Source organism: Magallana gigas, chromosome 5 (genome assembly GCF_963853765.1).
Source record: "Magallana gigas chromosome 5, xbMagGiga1.1, whole genome shotgun sequence".
Taxonomy (NCBI): Eukaryota; Metazoa; Mollusca; class Bivalvia; order Ostreida; family Ostreidae; genus Magallana; species Magallana gigas.
The window spans coordinates 26,005,856-26,030,711 of NC_088857.1; the positions used below are offsets into that span (position 1 = coordinate 26,005,856).

General features: G+C 31.6%; 1 protein-coding gene across 4 annotated transcripts in view; it reads left to right on the forward strand.

The window, feature by feature from the left end:
• The window catches only part of LOC105333217 (uncharacterized), a 35,762-nt gene extending 25,011 nt beyond the window's left edge, over positions 1-10,751 (forward strand). For all 4 annotated transcript variants that reach the window (XM_034454254.2, XM_034454270.2, XM_034454261.2 and 1 more), the window contains exons 5-10: positions 3,305-3,672; positions 7,123-7,176; positions 8,058-8,196; positions 9,551-9,666; positions 10,139-10,220; positions 10,412-10,751. In XM_034454254.2, coding sequence (XP_034310145.2) covers positions 3,305-3,672; positions 7,123-7,176; positions 8,058-8,196; positions 9,551-9,666; positions 10,139-10,220; positions 10,412-10,671 — 1,019 coding nt within the window. In that variant the 3' untranslated portion in view covers positions 10,672-10,751. The remainder of the gene's footprint in view (positions 1-3,304; positions 3,673-7,122; positions 7,177-8,057; positions 8,197-9,550; positions 9,667-10,138; positions 10,221-10,411) is intronic.
• The last annotated feature ends 14,105 nt before the right edge of the window (positions 10,752-24,856 follow it).

The following is a 24,856-nucleotide window of genomic DNA, read 5'->3' on the forward strand; positions in this document are numbered from 1 at the left end:
GTTCCGATGGGGCCACTTCGACCTTCGCTCTTTTGCCTTTAGGGCGAAGATGCGAGAGTGCGAAGTTGAAAGTGCGAAGGTGCGACGGCGAAGGAGCGAAAGTGCAAAGATGCGACGGCAAAGCGCGAAGACGCGATGGCGAAAGTGCGAAGTTGCGAAGGCGAAGGAGCGATACTACTATCGCTCCTTCGCCTTTGCAACTTTGCAGTCTCGCCTTCGCAACTTCGCACTTTCGCCTTCGTCTTTTTGATTGCATTCAGCAAGTCTCGGTCGATTACATAGGATTTAATGCAGGCATCGTACTCGTTAAGTTTCTCCGATTAATCCATCAGGCATGATGTTATTGGTGCGCATGCATTAGGCCATCGTGCTTACTGTGAATGTTTATAAATATTTTAATGTGTACATGTGACATTTATGTTTACCAATGCTGGCTATGCCTAATTATTAAGATCAATTCTATGTAAGAATCAAAATTCGGTGGTCACGCATAGTCACGGATTTTCTTCATACTTGACAATTTGATAGACTTTGGTGAGTAAAAAAGCCTAACACCATTTGTTTGTTGCTATGTGGTCCCGTTGCCATGGTAACCGAGGGTAAAGATGTAAAAATGGCATTTTAATGCTTATTTGACAACATATTGTGAGTAATGTGCAGAACTTGGGGTTTCCAGGGTAGAATGTATTATTGAAAATAGTTGTCATTTTTCAAATGAAACAAAAAAAATCATGGAGAAACGCATATTTTTAGAGCGTTTCCATGGTTACTAAACAGAAATTTTGAAATAGTTTTCTTCATCTAGTTTGAATAAAAAGTGCAAATCTTGGATTTTTTGGTAAACACTATTATGATTGTGCAATTAAAAATTTAAATATGAAAATTGAGAACCGTTGCTATGGTAACAAGCTTAAGAATAAGGAAAATTATAATATTTTTAGGCATTTTTAAATGGATATTATTCAGATATAATGAATAAATATATAAAATCAAATGGTGAGAAAAAATAAAGTATGTCCTTTACTTTAATGACACTTTAAAAAATTCTGAAATTTTCTAAAAATAACTGCCGTTGCTATGGACTTTTCAAAAAGTAAGAATTTCTGTGTGAGTTTTTACGCAACTTAATTTTTCTATAGCAACAACACTTCTCTGTTGCATAACAAAGGTTTTTGTGGAGTATAATGAAAAATATAGATATAATTTTACTTGTTCCAACTAAAACAATTGCAAAAAAAATCTAAAATCAGGAATGAAAGCATATCAAAATAATCTTAAATTTCTCAGTTTTTCTTAATATTTGGCCTTGTTGCCATAGCAACGGATGTCAATTTTCATGATAAAATGTATATTGCATAAACATTTAAATGGATGTAAAAATTTAACAGTTTCCCATTTGGGCTTATTAAAAAACCGCAGAAAACTGATTTCAAAAATTCGTATCGGTTTCCATGGTAACATTTTAAAAGTATTGGTTTCTCCATCAATTTTCTTATATAATTAAATAATTTAAAATAGGAAAAAGGCTGTTTTATGTCTTTGATAGTTTGCATTAGTGAGCAAAACCTTCTAATATGGCTTCAAAGTAGGTAAGTTTTGCTATTTTCCCATCTTTAGCCTCGATAACCATGGCAACGGTTACCCATAGCAACCAACTTTTAGTGGTTTTTTGCGTTTTACACCTAGGTGTGTCCATGTATGAAATATAAGGAAAATTGGTGACTATGCGTGGCCAGACCCTTTTATAAATATTTGATTCTTACGTAGAATTGATCTTAAATACTCCACATAAAATGTAATGTCCGCCATAATGTGTACACATGCACTTCCAGACTCCTGTCACTTACCAGCTGTCTGTTTACCGTGGATCAAACACAGTAACATTCTGATTTCATTATGCGACATTCCTTGCTCATGCATGGTTCTAGAGGGGAAGAGAGGGTCCGGACCCCATACCCCTGGAAAATTTAATATTATTAATTTTATATTATAAAATTTCCAAAAATATGTCTTGGACCCCCCCCCCCCCCCCCACAAATACAATTATCCTTCTAACCCCCCCCCCCCCCCCCCCGAAAAGTTATGGATCTGCACTGGCTGTTGAAAATAAATTCTCAAAAGTTCGTCGTCTGCATCAGATGTCATTTTATACAGCTAAAAATGTCTTTAAACAATAGAGAGCTCCAATTATAAAAAAGCGAAAGCGCGAAGGCGAGAGTGCGAAGTTGCGAAAGCGAAGGAGCGATACTTCTATCGCTCCTTCGCCTTCGCACTTTCGCCATCGCATCTTCGTGCTTCGCCGTCGCATCTTCGCCCCTTCGCAACCGCACATTCGCACTTTCGCCTTCGCACTCTCGCATCTTTGCCCTATAGGCGAAAGTGTGAAGGTTAAAGTGGCTCCATCGGAACACCATAGCAACCGGAACCGAAGGTTGTATCACCCTCAGGGCGATATTTCTCTGTCTTAGCCCGTATCTAAGTTAGGGGAGGTAACTCACACAATGGTTGTGTATTTAGAAAAATAGCACACTTCATTTAATATCAATCAACATTGTCAAATTATGAAGGATAAAGAGAAGAATGAAACACGAGACTAATTCTTAGAAAACTAGAGTTAAAATGATAAAAATTGAATGGCTAAAAAAATGGACGCGCTTATGAATGTTCTCAAACAACTCACTAACAGAATGAAATCTAACTGGAAACTTACGAAATCCCAGTGAAAGAATTTTACTCATTACGAAGTTGAATAAAATAGAAGTTTCTCTCTCGATAATTTTGAATTCTAAAAGATGCCAAAAGTGATTCGTCTCAGACGACAGACCCCCTTCTACTGAATATTAAACAACGACGGTTTGTCTTAAGTTCTAAGCACACATTATAGGAATAGAAACGAATGAGTTTTGTATATCCGGAAAAATCTATACCTTATTCGGAAATTGAATTTGAATAAAAATCTTTGATTTTATATATATGATATAAACAATATCACACAGTTGTTTCGATCTCGGACCTGGTATCGGCACTCGGATGGTATCGGCCGATAGCCACCGCTCGGGCTGATACCAGGGCCAAGATCATAACAATAATGGGATATTCTATATGCAGTTATCTGTTAAATAAAAAAAAAATAAAAAAAATCCACAACGAACATCTTTGTAATTTTACAATTCTAAATGCCATGAGAAATTGACTTTTAGAGACTCTGTAAACCGACAAATGCATCATACATGTACTTCTAACACGAATTACAGGCGAAATGTATTCTGAACAATAAACTAGTTATTTTGTTCTGATTTTACAGAAATGTTGAATGCCACGAAGAAACTGACAAAGAAGTTTACTTCTGCTCTCAGGGACAAATATCCGCGGAAGTTCATAGATCTGAGTCTCTATGACATACACGAGTTTTACAACGCACTTCTTACCCAGCCCTTCAATTGCAACAGGTCTCTAACATATTCATTGCCAGTGACGAACTTCACACATTCCGGAATTTCATCAAACATAACCAGAGTCGTGTACAATAACGAAACGAAAGACAATCTATTCACTGTGGAGGATTTACCGTCATTTCTGACTCGTCATCACCAAAAACATCAAATTGAAACCGACATCGCCCATGGTTTCCATAAAGCTAGCATTGCCATTTTAGCCATTCTATCAGCCTTGGTAAGTGCGTGTTATACAAATTAGGTTCTATACAGTCGTTTTACCGGTAACGAATATTTGCCAGTATCGAATAATTTTTAGAAAAAATTATTGGTGAAAAACGAAGTTAAGGTTTTAAAAAATCCAAGCTAGGTAATTATAATACAGAAATAAATATTCTATCGGTGTGTGGAGTTGTTTGACATTTGCACGATTTATTTACCGTATTATTTACAAATTAAAAAGGTGACCCAGATATGAACTGCCGGAAGTGCAAGCCAGAAAAAACGAAAGTGTGAAAACAATTAAACCTAACTTTGAAAATAAGTTTGTTACTGAACCCTTTTAAGTGGATAATTAGTAATTGTAATCCATTTAATGAGATTATGCATCATATCAAATAATAATTGAGCTTTGAATGAAATTACGACTTCAGATAGAACCACGTGTAGTTTTCCTAGTATCGGTTCATTGCACCAGAAGTATTATTTGGCTGGATATATTGATAGATATACAGGCAAAACAAAGGCAAATGGCAACTACTTATCATTAATTATTATTATAAAGTGTTTTCATGAAAATTCAATTTCATAAAGTAACGCAAAATGAAAACTGTTCAAGTCCAGTTTCAATTTGACGGGAAAACGGTACGATAAAAATAACGATCATATTATTTGTTTAAATTACATATTTCCACAATTATTTTTCCTTCTTCATCAATAAGTCTATTGACATGTACCTCTAGTGCATTTTTGAAATTAATCTGCCCCAAAATATTCGGTCAGAAGTGATAGAGGGCGCTTGATTCGTTACTGGAAAACGTATTCGAAACTAGGAAAATGGAGGGGGTGTTGAAATTACTATCTCCGTAATTCATCCTTTATCTTTTCGGAAGTTTGATACTACAATTTAGAAGGACAAAGAAACGTGATTTAAACAAAAAATAAAAACATTTGGAATTCCGAAAGTAATAGTCGCATGCACGACGAAACCGCATACTGGTTCGTTACCGGTAAAACGACTGTATAACAACTACTTTTGTTTTTGTTTTTTAACCTTAATTCTAGATCTTAATTTGCAACAAATTGGTACATTTGCACTGCTGTGAATATGTAGTAGATAATATTATATTTACATTTTCTACTGCCTTTGTCTGTGATATCATGAATCAATTTTGAAGCCTAAAACCCAATGATTTCATTAAAGATGAGCGACATAAAATGGGCTTGTCTTATAGCATAACCGAAAAACGGTATTGGCTGCGCCGCGTAGTAATACATAGCATGTACTACATTAAAAAAGGCTTTAATTTATGTTGTTTTAGAGTGTAGAAATTGGATATAATATAAATATAATCAATCATTTTGTTCGGAGCGTGGTCAAATCTATCATAAAGCCCTTCGGGCTTTATTGGATTTGACTACGCCCCGACCAAAATTATCACCTCATAATACTCAAAGAATGACATTGCCGCCATTACGTATACATTACGTACAGAACTAGATCACACGTCATCCTATCTATAATGGCCATATACAATTGTTAATCATAGCATAAATGTAGTGAAGAAAATCTGAACCTACATATATGCAATAGTGGTTAGAAAATTGACGATATCTAGAAAAGTCCTCAAACAGAATGCATACAGTATTATAAAATCACCTGAAAGGGGTATGGTCACGATTTTGATCAAATATTATTTTTCTAATTTTGATATTTACAATGCTTCAGGTGGGCATTTTTAATAGGCAACCGAAATTTGAGTGTCCTTCGTTGAGTTATAAGCGAGTTACAGAGCTTGAAATTTTTTGCTTCGTAAACAAACCATTTGTTTACTTTTTGAATGTTAAAGTGAAAATTCCAGTTTTAGGCCTAAAATGAAAGTGTTAAACGTTAGGAACGCTTTATTTATGCTTTAAATGAATAGAAAGCTTGGCAAATCACCCTGAAAAAAGTTTTTTTTACTGGTATGTAGAACCTATGTAAACAAAAACAGGGCACAAGGCTTGTTTACATGGCAAAGAATTGTGAGCCCTGTATTTTGCTTATAACTCTACGAATAACTTTGATCATTAGAAATACATTTCTAAAGCATTGTAAATAATAAAAACAGTAAAAAAAAAAAGATTTGACCAAAATCGTGACCATGCCCCTGTAATCAGAAAAAATTCTGTTAAAGCTTTCAAGGAATTGATATTTGTCCTACATAATAAGAATTATTGATTGTGTTCATTGATACCATTGAATGAACATTACACAATGACAGTTTATGGTTCAGTTGCATGAGTGTGCCAATTTTTCGATCCTGTTTTGCAAATTTATGTCGACTTCAGCCAGCTTCATCCTCAAATTTTGAGGCGTTTTCTTCTTAAACTGGCAAAATCATTAACTTAAAATTACTGTATTTTTTTCTGTGGTGATGAAATGTGATGAAAATAGTATGTAATGGATAAATAACGAGATGGTGTTGAATAGTTTAGAGAAAACATTCCCTCCGAGGGCCGAAGGCCCGAGGAGGGGATGTTTTCTCTAAACTATTCAACACTATCGAGTTATTTATCTTACTTAAAAAAATTCCCCCATTTGAGCCTCTAAGAAGCATTGACCCATTCATATATCCAACTGTAATGTCATACAAAAGTATAATTCCAGCAATACCATACACAATAGCCTAACCAAACACACCTTTTTAATCATGGACGAGTGAACAGGTGCGCATGTTATAGAAAACCATACCGCTGTACTGAGCAGACATAGATTCAGAAGATGAATTTTTTAACGCAAAGTACACACTTGTACAATGTATAAAGAGATCCACAGTTCCTGGAAAGACATGGATACCGTTTGAATGAATGATATTTTAAACTTGCAAGGAGAAAGGAAAAATCTGAATTTTGACGTCAATTAACAGACGATGATTTATCTAAAAAAAATTGATAGGAGTCTTATGAAGTCATAGTGCGACAATATTTCCTATATTGTTAAACTAATTAGAAGGAGTGATATGGTTCAAGGTTCAAAGAGGAAGTCTAAAAGTTTATGAAAGTGATTTATATGTGATCCCGAATCTATCAAAATTAAGAAAAGGAGATATTTCTGCAAAAAATTTATTCGTGGCTTATCGGATATACATTTATGGATGACAAAATTCTGTTTTATAAATTTGGATTTATGTTGGAAATACACGTTTCAACATTTTTTCAGTTTTCTTTGTTAAATGCCCAGTTGGATATTTGAATATCCAACTGATTGACGGTTGGATATTAAAAATATCCAACTCCTATCAGTTGGATATTTATATATCCAACACCTGCTGGTTGAATAGTGAAAATAAACGTTGACTAAATACAATGGGCGACGTCATAGAAGTTTTTTAATTTCCAACAATTAGTTATGAAACGTTGAATACAGCTTCTGCATTCAATATTATGTAATCTGTTCTTTTTAACGACACCATTGTTTATGTTTCAGGTTCTTCTCAAAGTATTTTGTTACGGAAAACAATTGATGAAGAGAAAAATGGAGGTAGGTGACAATTCTGGAATCGTAAATATCAGCGGATGTTCCGTTAAGATTCGTCTGTTGTAGATCTGACTACATTCAAATCTGCATCACACGCAACACTGAAATGCAATGTTATTGAAGACGCTTCTTGATGTCTGACAAAATAGTGCACGTTTTAATCTAGTCAAAAAAAAAAAGCTTATCGGATAAAACCGTCAAGGGAGTCAATCGTAGTCTGATGACATTGAATAAACCCACTTTTGAATTTGGTTGACTCGCTATTACGACTATAAGCAACGTTTTTTTTACAAATGGGAGCAATATCTTTAAACAGTGTCTAAAATTCTTGATTTCCCAAAGGCTTTCCCGCTGGTCAGATCGTGAATTGATATGTTTGTTGTCTTGTAACAGTAAAGCAGAGGCGTAACAATATTATACAGTATCGCAATGTACTCTATGAATTAAAGAGATTGGTGTTGTGTCTGAAGACAAAGTGCATAAATGTATAAGGAGATTGAAACTATTTGATGGTGGCTGCTGTAGTTATCTATTGCTATTCTTAATACAAAATCTTACTTCAAAACATGGGGGAAACATTTGATAAAGAAGAACGATGTCATTGTATTTATTGAAGTTCGACTTTTTGGGAAAAAATGATAAAATTGTAAATACTTCGTTCATTATATTGTTTGCTTTTTCAAAAGATGTTAAGAAGCCAATGTCTTTGTACGTGTATTTATTTGACTTTGTCTTTTTGTAAAAAAAAATGTTATAATTATTAATATTTTTCTTTCATTGTATTGTTTGCATATGTCATTAAACTTAACAATTGTGTATTTCAAAATATGCTTAGATGACAGTGCGAGGTCTTGTGACTAACCACGTGTTCTCTTTTACTGTAGATGTTTGATGGCGTGGTCGTGATAGCCTCGTTCATCCTCGATATCGTCTTCATTAAAGGCCTAACGGTCTATCCCCTAGAGGAGACTGTTCAAATACTGGCGTTTCTAATGCCGTGGCGGGTCATTCGTGTTGCCAATAGTGAGTTTATTACAATCATCGTTAAAAATATTCATAATAATGAGAAGATGAAGAAGATGATAATGATGAAGAAGAAGAAGATGATAATGATGAAAATTTAAAAAAGAAAGTGATATTATTTGTAAAAGTGATAACAAACTTCAGCCTGAATGCACATTTATTTTTCAAGCACAATACACAATTTAAAGAAATGATGTGTATTATGATCATAGAATAATACTTATTAGATATTGAACCTTATTTTGACGTTTTTATGTAAGTACATGTATTCATGTCTAGTAATCCATAATTTGTACTGGAATTAAATGATGATCTATAGGAATTTAAATCCCAGTAAGATTATATTAAAAGTTTAAAGTTGAAACCCGTATGAAAATTTGAATTTCTTTTGAAAGCTACCGGTCGAAATTGCATTTTCTAGGTACATTGTTACTATACAACAAAAGAGATAACACAATTTATAGGATTATTTAAATACGTTGTCGCCTAGAAACAATATTTCTCTATATTCTATAGAAATTATAATTATTTTCAATAGGAATACATGTATTTGTTAGTGGATATACTCTAAAAGTAATGGTCTATATTTTGACATACGGATTTCTGAGAAATTGCACTTTGACCGATAAAAAAGTTAACCAGGCTTAAAAGGACTTGGACACGATTTTAGATCAAAAATTTTATTTTTATTTTTTATGTATAAAATGGTATATTGGTGCATTTTAAAAGATTGGCCAAAATATTAAATGTTATATTCAAGTTACAAGCGAGATACAGAGGTAAGAATTGATAGTTATGTAAACAAAGCTCGAGTCTTATAGTTGTTTACAAAAATGTAATGTAGAGAATTACCATTTCTTAGACAAAATGACATGTAAAAACAATTTAAGCTAATTCAATATCTTCTTAAATATTATTATCAACAAAAGAAAGTGACATTGTATTGAAATTTACACCAATACAACGATTATGTAAAAATGACAATATTCAAACTTTGTTTACAAACAAAGAATTATAAACTCTATATCTTGCTTACAACTTGATATTTGAGTTTCAAATTTTGTCATAGCATTATAAACTTCTATATTTATCAGTATAAACATTGAAATGGAAAAATAAAATTTGAAAATTTTAAGTCAAATCGTGTCCAAGTCCCTTTAAATATCAAACACAAGTTCACTTTTAATGATGCAATTGAGAAATTATATACATTTAAAGTAAGGTCGCCACTTGCAGACGCATATTTGTCTGATTGGTATTTTGTGGCTTCGCATTACGTTTGGCGAGATTTAGTAGTCTCAAGTGGTACCAAGAGAATAAAAGCAGAATTAGTTATCTTTCTTTGTTCCTTTAGGTTTGGTAATGGCAGTTTTAGACCAAGCACACCTTCAACTAAAAATGGTGTATAAAGAGAAAAAAGCCATAGAAGAAAAGCTAGAAATATCAGATGACAATAATAGATACAACAAAGTACGTATAAAACATGGCGTTGTCTGATTTGATTATATGAGTCGAACCATCCCAAAGGTATGTTAAGGAGTTTAGAGTTTCGAGATAATATTTAGGCTTATGGGACAATTAATATATTGTTACAATTAGGATGCAAGTCCTGAAACAGAACATGACAGATCTTATGTCTCATGGGCTTTGCCAATCGATATTTTTACTGATGCCGAACCGTGTATTCGCATGAAGACATAAAATCTTAGCTTTGACATTTAAGTTTAGTGTTGTATTTAGGGTACAGATGAATATAATCATATTAGGTACGCTTCAGACATAAAACTTTATTTACAGATTATCATGTTTTGACGACCGATCTTTTTATAATGGATTAATAAAAAGTATTTGAATCATTAGTTGACATTAGAAAATTATATAAAAGTACATGTACATTACCATGCAGTAATATTTGATTACATTATGAAACGTCCGATTACAGGACGTGGTGAACGCCTTACGAGGACTATGTGAGATGGAGGGAATTCCAAGTTATAAAGTTCTAAAAACGATATGCTCATGTGGTAAGCCAACATATTTTCCTCTTAGATATGGAAAGCTAATATATTTCATTTATTTTTATTTGATATATTTAAAATGTTTTTTTCGTTAAGGTTAAGAAATTGACATTGACAAAATGGTTATTTATAGCCAAGATATACTTTAACATACCTACATATGTAATTTTAATAAGAATTACGAATTCTTATTTTAGAATCACCGAGCAAAAAGAAGAAAAAAGACGGCAGCTTTAAAAAGAAGATTACGAAAAAGGTCAATTGTTTAGGCTCCGGAGTTGACCGAGGTTCCTGTCCCTACGGCAACATTCCGGATATGAACGAAGTTACGTTAGAACATTTGAATCGCATCGCAAACAAGGCAAACTTTAAGTCGACATTTGAAGATGTAAACGAAGCTTCTGATTCGGAGGCTGAGAGTGGATCCTTACTGGATAAAAATTACAACGAACCATGAACACATATCTATATTATGCATTGATATTTTTTTTATACTATGAAATAAAGTCATTCGCCTTGTTGTTGAAAATTATCGGGTTTGTTTTGCATCGCAAATGACTGTAACATTTGTCAGTTTTAAAAAGATTTGTTTTCACTTCAGCTCTTTTGTAACGGTGCACGTGTATTACATTTATCAAGTGCAACACGTTTCTGGCGAATAACACTGCGCATAGGTTGAACAGAAGATCTGCGAATTCATTTGTAAACATTAAATCTTTTCGAATTATAACTGATGAAATTTATACATATATATTCCTTTCAAACACACAAAAAGACAAAATTGTATATTTATGTGGATTTAATTAATCAGATATTCCACATTAATCTGTTAGGCCATATCCTTTAGATTAAACTTGAACTAAAAAAGAAAACAGATACAGTATGTTTTACAAGAAAAATGCAGGTGAATAAGGCAGCGAATGTGAGAGAGAGGGGGGGGGGGGCTTTTGTTTTCATGTGCTACCGTTAAACTTTTAAGACAGCGGATACTGTATTGACCTTACAGATTTTGATACCACCAAAGATGCCTGCAATGCGAGTCATGACGATATTTATTATTATAATATTTATACAGTCCCATAGATGACCTCCTACATAAGCCCCTGCTCTCCTTTGATCATGCGATGCCCCATACTGAGAACGTATGTATAAATGGCTATAATGGTCAACGTTTTCATGCTTTCCTATTAAAAAAAAGAAAGAAAGTATACATCATGCATATAGATTTTTCAAATCAAAATCTATCGTTTCCTCCAACTTCTTTGTTACTCTACTTATTTAAATTATCAAAATACGTTGGTTAGCTTTGAAAATTAAGATAAATTTGTTAGATTCCCCAACTTCTTTAAAAATGTTTTTCCCACTTTCTACAAAAGTAAGATGTTTCTCCTGAGACACCCTACTGGGTATTCACTTTTTCCAAGAAGTAAGGAAAAAATTGATACGTAATTATTTGATTTTGTTATGTACTCTTGCTAATTATTTCGTAAGCATGTCTTTAGAATCCGGGAAAACATCCTATTCGCTAACATGTATAAATAAAATATGCCATAAAATGAATTTATAGTTAATATATTTAATTACATGTACGCAAAATGCATATAAATATTATATATCATTTCGAGTTTCAAATATATTTTTACCGTTTTGTTGACACACACGGGTAAGAAAGTACTGTTTTGCTGTAACATTTCTATAAGGCAATTAATACCGTTAATGGTTTCAAAACCAGCAGGCATATTTGCAAGATTTTTTTGGACATATTATTTCTTATTATTAGCTCATTTTTCACGTGTGAATTACTTTATACACTGCAGCACAACAGCTCTAACTTGGACATGAAAGGTTGTAGAATTAAATTTTCTTCAATCATTTTTTTTAATTTCAATTAATTGAATTTTAAGTTGTTCAAACCATGTCTATTTTTGCTTGATTTACATTATTACTTGTTTTCCCTCGGACTGAAATGTCACATTTTCATTGGATTAAACATGGCACGTGATTGCCTCATATATCTCTATGTAGGTTTTGTGAGGATTAATATTAGGCAATATGGCCGTCATTGGCCGCCGCCTCGCCTATTCATCTCGATATTTCATATTATTTAACACAGAAATCGTGTTTAGTAAGTCATTAAAATATTTAGAGTAGTGGCCCTTTTGAATTATTTTTTAAATTAGAGTAGTTGCCCTTTGAATATTGACGTCACATTGTTGTGTCTGGAGCAGAACAAAATGGCAGCGTCTAAATTTGCTCAAATCTCTGCAGAAGTTTAAAATTGAATAGCAACAAAACATTGTAAGTAATATGGCTGAAGCAAAGATTTTTTAAGCGTATTTGAAAGGTGGTATTGATAATTTTGAAGAGTTTAAATGAGTTTAATTGGACGAGATGTAAGGCATCTTGTACATGGCTTTGCGTAGATCACCGCTATTTGTGAATGAATATGTCGCTTGATAGTCCTCGGTAAAACAAAACACTTATTAGGTTAGTTACTGACTCACTACGGAAATATATTGGATTGATCAATCTCATAGACGGCTCGGCTTCGCCTCGCCATCTATGATATTGATCAACCCAATATATTTCCGTAGTGAGTCAGTAACTAACCTAATAAGTAATATTATTAGGTTAGTTACTGACTCACTACGGAAATATATTGGGTTGATCAATCTCATAGATGGCGAGGCGAAGCCGAGCCGTCTATGAGATTGATCAATCCAATATATTTCCGTAGTGAGTCAGTAACTAACCTAATAAGTGTTTTGTTTTCTCGAGGACTATCAAGCGACGTATTTATTCACAAATAGCGATGATCTACGCAAAGCCATGTACAAGATGCCTAACATCTCGTCCAATTTAACTAATGTAAACTCTTCAAAATTTTCATTCTCACCTTTCAAATACTCTTTCAAAATCTTTGCTTCACCCGTGTTTACTTACAATGTTTTGTTTCAATTTTAAATGTTTTCTCCCTTTCCTCTGCAGAGATTTGAGCAAATTTCGACGCTGTCATTTTGTTCTGCTCCAGACAAAACAATGTGACGTCAATCTTCTACGGGCAACTACTCTAATTTCAAAGAATTACAAAGGGCAACTACTCCAAATACTTTAAGAACTTACGGCATGCAGTTTATGTATAAAATACTATGAAATGTATAATGAGTAAAAATGAGTAAGCGAAGCGTCGACCAATGACGGCCATATTGCCTAATATTATTTCTCACAGAACAAATATAGAGATATATGAGGCAATCACGTGCTATGGTTAAACCAATGAAAATGTGACATTTCAGTCCAAGGGAAAACAAATTAACATATCCATTATTATGATTTTATTATGTACGATAAAAATACAGTCACTAACGTTTACCTAATGCATGGAAATGCTTTATGTAAGTGTTACACCGATCTGATAATGTTTGTCACTTATGAAAGCACAACACATTCTCTGTTCTAAAAAAAATGGATATAGAATTTTCAATTTATCAAAAACATTGTTTGAAACATCTCTTTGTTATTAATATAATATATTCTACCCAACAACTTCAATGTTAACACTTTGCTTACATAACAAATACTAGTATTTAAAAACTCTTTATAATTGCATCGCTTAAAAAGACCATTTAAATTAACTTTGTAAAGAATGTTAACCTTAAAAAGGAAAAATAAAATGTATTTCAAATCGTGACCAGAGATATATGTCTCTGTCGTGACAATGTTCTTTAAGAAACTGAAGGACTTATGAGTGCCTGCGATTTATCTTATTTGATCTCGTGTTTTAGTTTTGGATGAACATCAGACTTGTCCGACTAGTAACCGATTTTTAGGGTGCTATTCCGTGCTTTAATTCTAAATGCAAAAACAAAAAACAAAAAAACTGCGGCGGGGCTTTGTGCAAAATTCAACCAAATCAAAAACATTACATCCAGAAACATATTGTGAATTTAAATCCAATTCATAGTATAGAAAGGGGTTCATGGTGGTGGAGTAAAGCCATGACGCATTATGATAGAAAATGGAGAGTCACAGTAACGCTAATACCTGAATTCCGAAAAGAAAACAATGGCAAACACAAAAATTTTCGTTACATAAATAACAATGTTCGTAGGTACCAATAATTATGACCGAAAACTAGGACATAATACCGATATCCAGGATATGAGTTATCTATCTTAAGCAGCAATCGAACTATCTCAATAACGAGGATTTGGCCTTATTCATATCAAGTTGAATCGGATTGTTTGGGCAATTAGTTTAAAAATCGCATATAGAATCAAAGTCATAAAGGGTACAAATGCAGAAAAAGCCTAACACTTTACAATGGCGCCAACTGTATGTGTAAGTTGGCGATAGTAATTTTTTTTTTGTTATTCCAATTTCAATACTTTACGTCGAAAAAGGGTGTTAAGAATTTTATAAATTGCAGGCATTGCTTAATAAGAGTGCATATACGCAGTTTGCATATAAACGTGACAAAAGCATATAACAATAAGTGGGATAAACACAGAGCTTATATGTTTAATCATAAAATCTTATCTTAGTTATTAGATTAGTTGATATGATATTGGTAAATGTATGTAAAATGTGCCTATGACGTTGTGTCTTAACCCTCTATCTGATCAATTCATCATCCAATCACTCATTTTAACTTCTTGAATTCATGATAAAAATGCAAGAACAAGTCTTGGAAAAGACCTTTGACATTGCTGGTTTGCAAGAATTCTCAATATTAAAAAAAACAGAAACAAAAGTACTTTTAAAACTTTTATTTATTACCGCCTTCCTTGGAAGAAGGTATAAACGTTGAAATTCGTAATTTAAAGTTTTCGGGTTGTGCATTTTCCCTCCTTTGTGTTTGCTAGAAAATAAATGATGTGAAAAATTTACAATTTTTTCATTGGTTAAAATACTGTTCTCGCAAAGAAATGTGTTGTGTTTTTTAACCGAGACATTCAATAGTAAGTAGTAAAAATCATTTTTAGCCGGGCTCTGTTGAAAGCAGAGTCTTGACTGTAGGCAGGCAAATCGCCAATGTTACTACAAATAGCACAACTTCAAGAGTGAAAAAAAACAGCGTCAAAGTAAAAGCTTCCGCTATACCAAATAGTTACACAAAGAGCCACGTTTTGTCAAAAGTGTTGGCATTTTGTTTCTTCTTTTTTAATTTCGAAAGAATTGTCCATCTTTTTCAGTTTTGTTATTAACGTGTTTTATAAACAAGACTATGCATTTTGGACACAATGCGCATGGATTTCCATGAACTACTTTGCTGCGCGTTGAAGAAATGGGAATTGAATATATAACGCTTGTTGCAAAATTCAAGGCAGCAACTGTTGAACTCTTCTCTACTAGACAGACATATTTTTGTTTATAGCCGCTTACAAAATTTGGTCGCTCTCTGACGCTTTGTCGACATTGAAAGCATGAGAGAGAGAGAGAGAGAGAGAGAGAGAGAGAGAGAGAGAGAGAGAGAGAGAGAGATTATTATTACTTTTTGTTTTATTTTGAAAGGACTTAAACTTTTAATGATTGTTTTAGAGAGACCATTTCAATTCTATCAGTTACTAACATATTACAACGAAGAAACATCTTATTGACCAGGTCCTAAACAAGATAAAGTATCACCCAGCCTGTACATTCGGCCAGTGTTACGGCAATGAGCACAAACTAAGATACAGAAAATGCTTATAAAAAGAATTTGCAAACCTAATGCCATCGAAACAACAATTATTAAAAGCTGAAATTTTAATTAGACTCATCTCAATAGCTGTGTATTCTATTACTCCTGAAAAAGTACTTATTTTTGCGGCAGAAATTGACAAAATTAAACCCTTTACGACAAAACACGAATGCTTTGTACCATCAAAGGAATTTTATGATACGATCACAAACTTTATTGCAATTTATTTTAGCTAGTTATATTTGCAATATACTCTAGAGCACATCTACATCATTTGAACAAACCTGGATTTCAATCAGGTATAATGACCACAGTATAAGAATAACTCGGAAGGATTAGGTTTATTTTGAGGTTAGTCCTATGAGAACAGGCCCTATTAAAATATATTGATTGTTTTGGTCAAAACTGTTTGTTTCACGTTTTACTCATTCAAATAACATCACACAAATGCAATTCATTTTGACAATATCATTCACTATAAAATATACCATTAAGAAAAATAAAAAAGTTCAATTTATATTCATATTATAATTAATTGTACACGAACAATCAATATTTTGTTAAATAATGAGAATGCATCCTAATGTCACTGAATCTTCAATGAGTTGGTTTACAGTTAAAAAATAAACAGTCTATTAAAGTTGTAGTATTCACATTCAGTTGAAGAGATCATCGTACTTGAGTAAAGATTTGTATTCTTCCAGTGGAAACTGAACAAAATGAAATAATCAAGAAATCAAATATGAGTGCTAATCCTCACACTGTTAGGTCAATTGTACAGAGTTCACAATTAATGATTCATGCATTTGATTTTTCTATCCTGACATTTGTACGTTGTGATCTGTAGACAGAAAAGTTATCTTTATTTTTGCATTCAATTTTCATCAAATTGAGATTTTCTATAAAGATTAAAGATTGAAAAGTTTTAAGTACATATTACTGTGAGCATGTCTATTAATTTCCTTCTTATAATTTAAAAAAAAAAATCAAATCAGTAAAAAGAATAAACAATTTGCATGTAATAGTTCAATTTTTTTTATTTCTTTAAAAAGCTCGTGTTTATAAGAAAAGTACACCAATAGATATACCATAGATGTAATTCTATTTTATATCTATATTTATCACGTTGTAACCTTTGTTATAAGTGATATGACACATCTTGATGTAATCATTTCTAAGCATGATGTGTGAATGACAGTCTAACATATGTTGTACTAGTAATTCTTTTTAATAACTTTATCTTAAACAATACTAGACTTTGACCCGTGCGTGCACGGGTTGACATTGCATATGATATCAGGCATTTACAAAATAGATACACCGAAACACCGTATATTGTTGACACTTCAAGCCTACAATAATGCTTTTAATTTCACTGCACTCTGCTGAGTTGGAATAATCTAACTGTGTCTCGGGAAAGGCCTTCACCACAGTTATATATATATATTTTTAAAATGCCTCCCATATACCCGATATGTAGCAGAAAATTGCAGAATCGCTCCAAAACGATTTTGGAGAAAATTAATAAGGTTGCATTGAAAATAACAGTCAAATTGTTCACAACAAACCATTTTAAAGCTGTAAATACCTTTCTTCGAAAAGTTTAATTCTATAATTGCAGAATTCAACATATAAAAACAAATTGGTAATCTTCAAGTACCAATTATATTTAAAATATTTAAAACAAAAGACAGTACTCTTCCGATTTATCGGTATTAAAGCTCAAAAATTTGAGTCTATTATTTTAATATAGTAGTAAAGATATATACTAAATTTCTATATATACTCTTTTAATATCTGAAAGTGCAATAGTACACATTACTGAAAAAACGTTACACATCTTTTCATTATTTTTGGCAAATGCAACATTACCACATGATACCTACCTATTAATATGGCAAGTCCTATTTTAAATGCCACGTAATTTTAAGCCATGTTTCATTATATACGTTTCATTTAAATTTAGATTAATCAACAATAAAACATTGTTTTTATAAAGAATGTGTACTGTTTTTAGATTAAGAAATAGCACATGTCAACAGCAATATATATCTACCTGTTGAAACGTGACAACTGATCCAAATTATTCATTTATTTATTTATTTTTAATCTAAAAATAATTTTGGAAACACGCGTCGGTTTTGCATTAGGATTATATCCATCATAAGGGGTTTTTTTTATATGGCATGCAGAAATGTTTATAAATTTAGAAAAACTTGAACATATTTATTACTGAATGGTGCGGAAACATGAAAATCTTTTGCATTTTTATCACAATATTCTATCATAATTTGAGAAGTTTACAGCTTATTTCAAAAAGCTTGGGATGATATTGTGATTATTATGTAAAAGGAGTATCGTGTTTCATATCTTTGATTTCAGCTAAGTTTACAACATCATAGTATATTCCAATGCTGATTAATTAAAGCAAACTATGTGTTTCTGTGAATAATGAAATGTGAGAATTGAGGTCTATCTCTTTAAACGGGTCATACATGTTTATAACGTGACATTTTTAACAACAATTGAGGTTCAGTTTGACGTAAAGTTCTTTTGACGATAGATATATGAACTTTTTCGTCTATTTACATTTAAAAGAGCTTTTGAAAAATTAATGTTGATGAGAGCCAAAAGGGATCATCATTTAAATAAATCTGAATCTTTATATCAAATTTTCATTTTGTTGGTTTTTTTTAATACATAAACGTGACTCAGTGATTACATGTGTCAAAAACAAACTTTCTATCTCATTCTTAATTTTAAAAAATGATAATATTAATAGCCTTTGCATTGTTTGTGGATCCTTTGATTTTCCGGTTATCTGTAAAAAAAAAAAAATTGCTATTAAATTTGGTAAAAGATTTGATGTGACTGATATTTCGCAGTGTAGAAAAGCCGACTATTCCATATGTGATAATTGTGAATATTAAGTACAAGTCCTCTTTGCATTAAATGGTAAACTTTAAATAGATGCTTTATCGTAGGATTATCTCCACAGTCGAAAAATAAATCACTACCACTCTTTCGCCATTTCGCTAAAGAATTAGTAGTAAAAAACAGTATTAGTAGTACGTTTGATTGACCATCATAAACCAAATTCATCCAGTTTTTATATTAAAAAAATATAATTACTCTATTTTCCTTTTATCCAACAACTCTCCCTCTGTCCTGCTCTTTTAAAATGCAAAAGAATAACATCCGTTTAATTAGCCAACTCAAACATACAAATCCGTTCAATTCTAGGTATTCTCTCTCTCCAAGAAGGATCTAAAAATGTCGGGGTTTTTTGTGGGGAGATGAATCTCTGAGTGTCAATTTAAACCAACATATTTTTTTAGCTGTTCAAAGATTTATAAGAGATTGTGGCAGATTCTTGTAATTTCAATTTTACTGCTTAGACCAAATTCAACAGAACTGTTTATACATGTATATTTGTTCAATAACCTAACTATATTAGTAATATCCGTTTCTATGCACTTTCCATTCTAAACTACTATACTCAGTACAGTTGTCAATTGCTATACTTAGTAAGAACCTTGTAAGTTGTAAAAACTTGTGTTCGAACCATTTGTATATGTTTATGCAATAAAATATGTTCAAACCATATGTATCCAAATATGACATCATAATCAACTGAATGAATTCTACAACAAAGTTATAAAAGGTTCAGAATATGGTGTTTCGGTAGTTTTATAAAATAAACAAATTAAATGTGTTTAAACGTAATTGATTTAACTACGAAAAACGAAAAGTGCCATGAATTAGATGATTTTCTCGTAATTACAAGAACAAGATTATAATTATTTTGGAACACTTATTGTCGTTAGTTTGCCCGAAATAGACCTGCTTTGAAAAATAAAAAAACTTTTGTCAATAAAACTAATTAACCTATTATTCCTTGATATAGATATCAATATGTCACTTTTTTGTATGCATATTTTACATGTGTAGTTGAAACAGAACTTATCAAAATAAAAAAAATATTCCATACTTCTCCTTGTTTCATCATTTAGCATTAACTTTTTATCATTTAGCATTAACTTTTTGTACATATAGAACAGTTTATTTTTTACTTATTTAATACATGAAATATTTGCACATGATCATTACGTCCAAATCACCAAATACGAAATAACTAACTTACACCCTCATATAGCTAAAAATAACTTAAAACTTATCAAAATCGTTTTTTAAATCTCTTTTTTTTAAGTAAAATGAATCCAAGTAATGAACTCCTTCAAGTTAATTCAGAAACTTACATCAACGATAAAAGAAATGTATAGATGATGATGACAATTAAATCTGTAATTAAAATGCCGGCGCACTGTCAGTGTCTCTCCACAATGTGTCAGTTGCAAAAATAAATTTCATACCGTATGTTAATTTCATGTAAACAAAGCCATTCGATTTGGCACCTTAGTCACGATAAAGAGAAAAATGAAATATTAATAACTATGTTTGACGTAGGTAAATCCAGAATATATTACCAGTTTGAAGGTTTCATTATTATTTCGAATTTGCCTTTCGTTCAATTAAATCACAGGGACGAAACAGGACATTGCACACGTTTCCATCTAGCGTGTGGTACGATGTGGTACGTTGAGCAAATTAGTAATAGACATCTTAGAATTCTACTACTTATATTTTATTCAGTAGAATACTACTCGTGAATGAATGGATTCTACATTAGGGCACGTTAACATTAAATGCTAATTATGATTGTAGAAAAATAGTGCAAATATCATGATAGCTTAAAATAAGTTTTTAAATGGCATAGCCAACATAAATTCATTTATTTAAAATTGTGTGTGCTGCACTTTAAGAAAAAATCATAAACTTTACACAAGAAGGGCCGTACAACAACACGTTCGCTACTATATGGAAGGGGTTGGTTAGGAGTTTACATGTGTTGATGTAACTGGTGTAGTGATATCGATACATTATAATTACCCAAGGTCTTGACATGTTTAATTGCGTTTTGTATCAATGGTTTACTCATTGTAAGGAATAAAAAATATAAAAGATAGACATTTCCGTTGAACTTTATATTTGCTTCCAACAGAGTTGGGCAGTCGATATCTCGTCTTTACATAAATGGAATGTGAAATTAACATATAATTTGCTCTGTCAAATCTTGCCAAACCGCATATATATAGCACCTTCTAACTAAAAATGAAAAGCTTAATTAACTGAAAAAATTAAATTAGGGTGATGATAGTCATGATGTTGATGATGATGATAATGAAGATAATGAAGACAATGATCATTATTTGGCAGATTAAAAACTAATTTTTAACCAGTTTGCAATGCAAAACACCAACCATTGAAGTTATGAGACATGAAGTAACACCAGCATAAATTATACATTACTACTTTAGAAGACTTGACATATTTTGTAAAGCAGTTGATAAATATTTTCTATAAGATTTCTGTTGCAATGCTTTGTACATTTACAAAAATTGAAATGAGAAGTTCGGATTTTGAGACTAAACGAATTTTTACAAGTAATCATATTTATTTCAAACCAATTTTAAAAAATCACACCATTTATGGGTGCTTATAAAAGAAGATAAAAATATATTACCTTTACAAGATATCAAGTCTGTTATAAATTAGTATAACAAAGGACATGCTAAAAGGATTTAAAAATATTTAAAAGAAAAAAAATAAATGCATTTTTCACTAATCATACCGTTTGTATCACTTAACATTCCAAATCAAAAGTTCTCGTAGGCCCCCAAAAGCGCGATGGGTGTAAATATAGTTAAAGTGTTTTTCCTTCTTTTTTTCTATACTTGATGACGTTTAGAAATTACAAGATAAACATTCCGAAATATGTTAGATCAAGGGCCAAAAAAAAACACGTGACAAATATATCAAATGTCTCGAAAGAAGATTTCTTCTCTCAAAAGTGCTTTGCAAACGTTTCTTTTTTTTTTTATATTTTTTATATTTATCTATGGTATCGAAGGTACAAAATTGCCAAGTATATGCAGATTCCCTTGAACCACGTGGGGATAAATTAATCGTATTCAGAGAGAAATCATGACGCGTATCATTATTTCTGTGGTGTCATTAACATTTTAATGTACCTGTCAATTGCAAAACAGAAGAAAAAGAACTTATAATTAATGCGTATTCGGTTTTTGAGTGCTTTTCAATAGCACACAATGGTATAAAAACATCGGAAAAGGAAAAATTGATATGTGTTACATCTAATATGTTTTTTTATCAATGAAAAAAGAGATATGTACGAATGATTTGATTTATATGTAAAATATGACTGTTTATTGAGATGATCATTACAATGCCTCTTTTTTGATGGTTTATTAAATGTATTTAAGTTGCATTTTCTAAAATTAAGGGTATAAAACTTTAAAAACAAAATTGTTTTTACAAAATTAAAACCTATTCAATTGGTTAAGAAGATTTTGTGATGGTATTTTTTGGAAAGAAAACCTTTTTAAAGTAATAAATACAAAAATCCGACTGGAATATGAAGTTATTTGTTCATAATCAAATGATGTGAAACATTGTGTATTTGGACAAGATCCCCTTAAAAGGAAGTATAATTATCTAAAAAAAATTGAAGTTCTGAATTTTAAATTCTTCTTCCCGGGATCAATTTACTCTGTAATATTAACACTTTATTAATATTTGAAACAAGATCCCACAAAGGGGCTTGATCTGAACTGGTTGATAGGGTCTAATTAAAAAAAAAGAGAGTAAAAAAAATTGAGGGTAAAATGAAACCAGATATTAAGCGATATTTAGAAAGTTTTCATATTTATTCACGCCCTAGTTTCTGAAGATCGGAGAGAGCCACAAATATGTGTTTTTTCTAGAATTGCACGATTAAAAAACCTGAAACATACATTTGTATAAAGCTTTGATTTGTTGATTTGATATGGAAGCAGGTTCATTGACATGCACATTTGTGCCTGCAGGTACAGAAATGAATTCTACAGATAATAGTAAAAACGTTTGTACATTTAATATGAAATTTCTGTATTTTGGTAAAGTGTAGGTCACAATATAGTCAAATCTAAATAAACGCACACACAAAAATTCTCCGATTTAAATATAATCATTTTTGCAAACCTGAACGGGAAACAACCTAATATGAAAAATAATTTAAAATTATTTGTACGCTTTTGAGGTATATGTAGGTCAAAACATTGATGTTATGAGCGATGTATCCCATGGGCCTATTATAAAGACTTTCTTTTAATTAAACAGAGCTGTTTCATTAACTATTTTAATAACTCGAAAATATCAATCAAAATGTCAAACAACAGTTCATTCATGTCTAATGATAAAAATAGAACAATAGTAAATAGCGGTTTGACTTGGATTCTGGTGATCAATAAAATGTGGTTTTGAAAAGAAAAAAACCAGGGTTGACAAGAGAATATATCATGATCAAAAGATTTCCATGGTTCTTGGTTTATTAATAAGCACGATCGTGAAACGTGAAAAGTGGGCGGAAAGCCCTAACTCTTAATTGTTTAGAGATCTGAAGCAAAAATTTTAAATCTTCTCCTTTTATTGAATTCGTGTTAATAAAATTTCAAAAACGGTTGAAAAATACACTTCGCAAACTACAATGTTTTGATAAAACGGAATTATCTAATACTTAAATCAACACGCACACACAACAGTTTTGATACAGTTTATTTTTAAAGAAAGCTTATAATCTTTTGCTTTTTGATTCCATTATTTTTGAGAAAGGATAGTTTTTACTCCCTAAAGAATAATTTTCTTCAACCGAGCTTTTGTTCATAAAAGGTATACGATCAACCAAAACTCTCGAGGGCAAAGATTTCAACGACCTATACATGTTCTATTTGGATTTTAAAAAAATTGAACTTTGGACGGATACATGTACGTCATAGCAAAGACAAACTTATCAATGAAACCTTTTGGAGTTCAGAATATATGAATTTTCTTTAAAGAGAATTTTCCCCTAACATTTTACAAAATAACAGTTACCGACATCTGTGTTTGTTTTTCTTTACAATAAAAAAAAATTAATTTCATATCATTCGCATAAAAATGAGACATTAATTTAACGTTTGACAAACGTTTTAGTAGTATAGATAGCCACAATGTCAACAATGCAGCTATTCTAACGGGTCATTATACAGAAAACAAATGAACATGACCTTTCTTATGAGAATACCTATCTGTTAAGATACAAGGTGACAAATAATTAGTTGGATGGAGATTCAGACTTGGCTCTTGTTGACCGAGCGAACAACAAACTTTACAAAGACCGATGCCCGCATAGCCATTGCGGGTGTCACTATACTGGTTTATTTAAATAGCATGCATTTGCCATTTGATCAATGTGCGATTCAGAAAAAACTGCCAAACTTACGAATACTGTTTTTTTTAATTTCTCTCAAACCATATCAAAGGCCAATAAAAAATGAAAAAAAAATACGAAAAGTACAAAGAACAGAGAGTAAATTCGAGTCGTTTTCCTCCAATGAATCAAGTTTTTTCTAAATATGTAATTGCTCAAAAAGCAGGCGTCAATGCACCTTGTCCTTTGATTTTATTTTCAATAAAAAATTATTTATTACATTTATCGAATATCCATGCAAATTATGCAAATTATTCGAGCTGCACAAAATGCAATGTTTAAAAAGTGAAAAAAATACCCTCCAAAAATTGGTGTCAATTATCACATCATTTATCACATAATTAGTATTGCAGACACTTCATGACATATAGATTTGATATATCGATTGTGAAATAATAGTATTTCTTATCAATCATCAAATAGTAAAATGCTAAAAAAAAATGATATAAACTGTATGAAATGAAAGTGTCTTTAGAAAACAGTGTTCTTTATCTAACGGTTTCCTTTAATTCGTTCCAGTTTAAAAAGAGTGGTGATTATAACGAATCATAAATAACACTATATTAAATATTATTTAAAGTATAACTATTT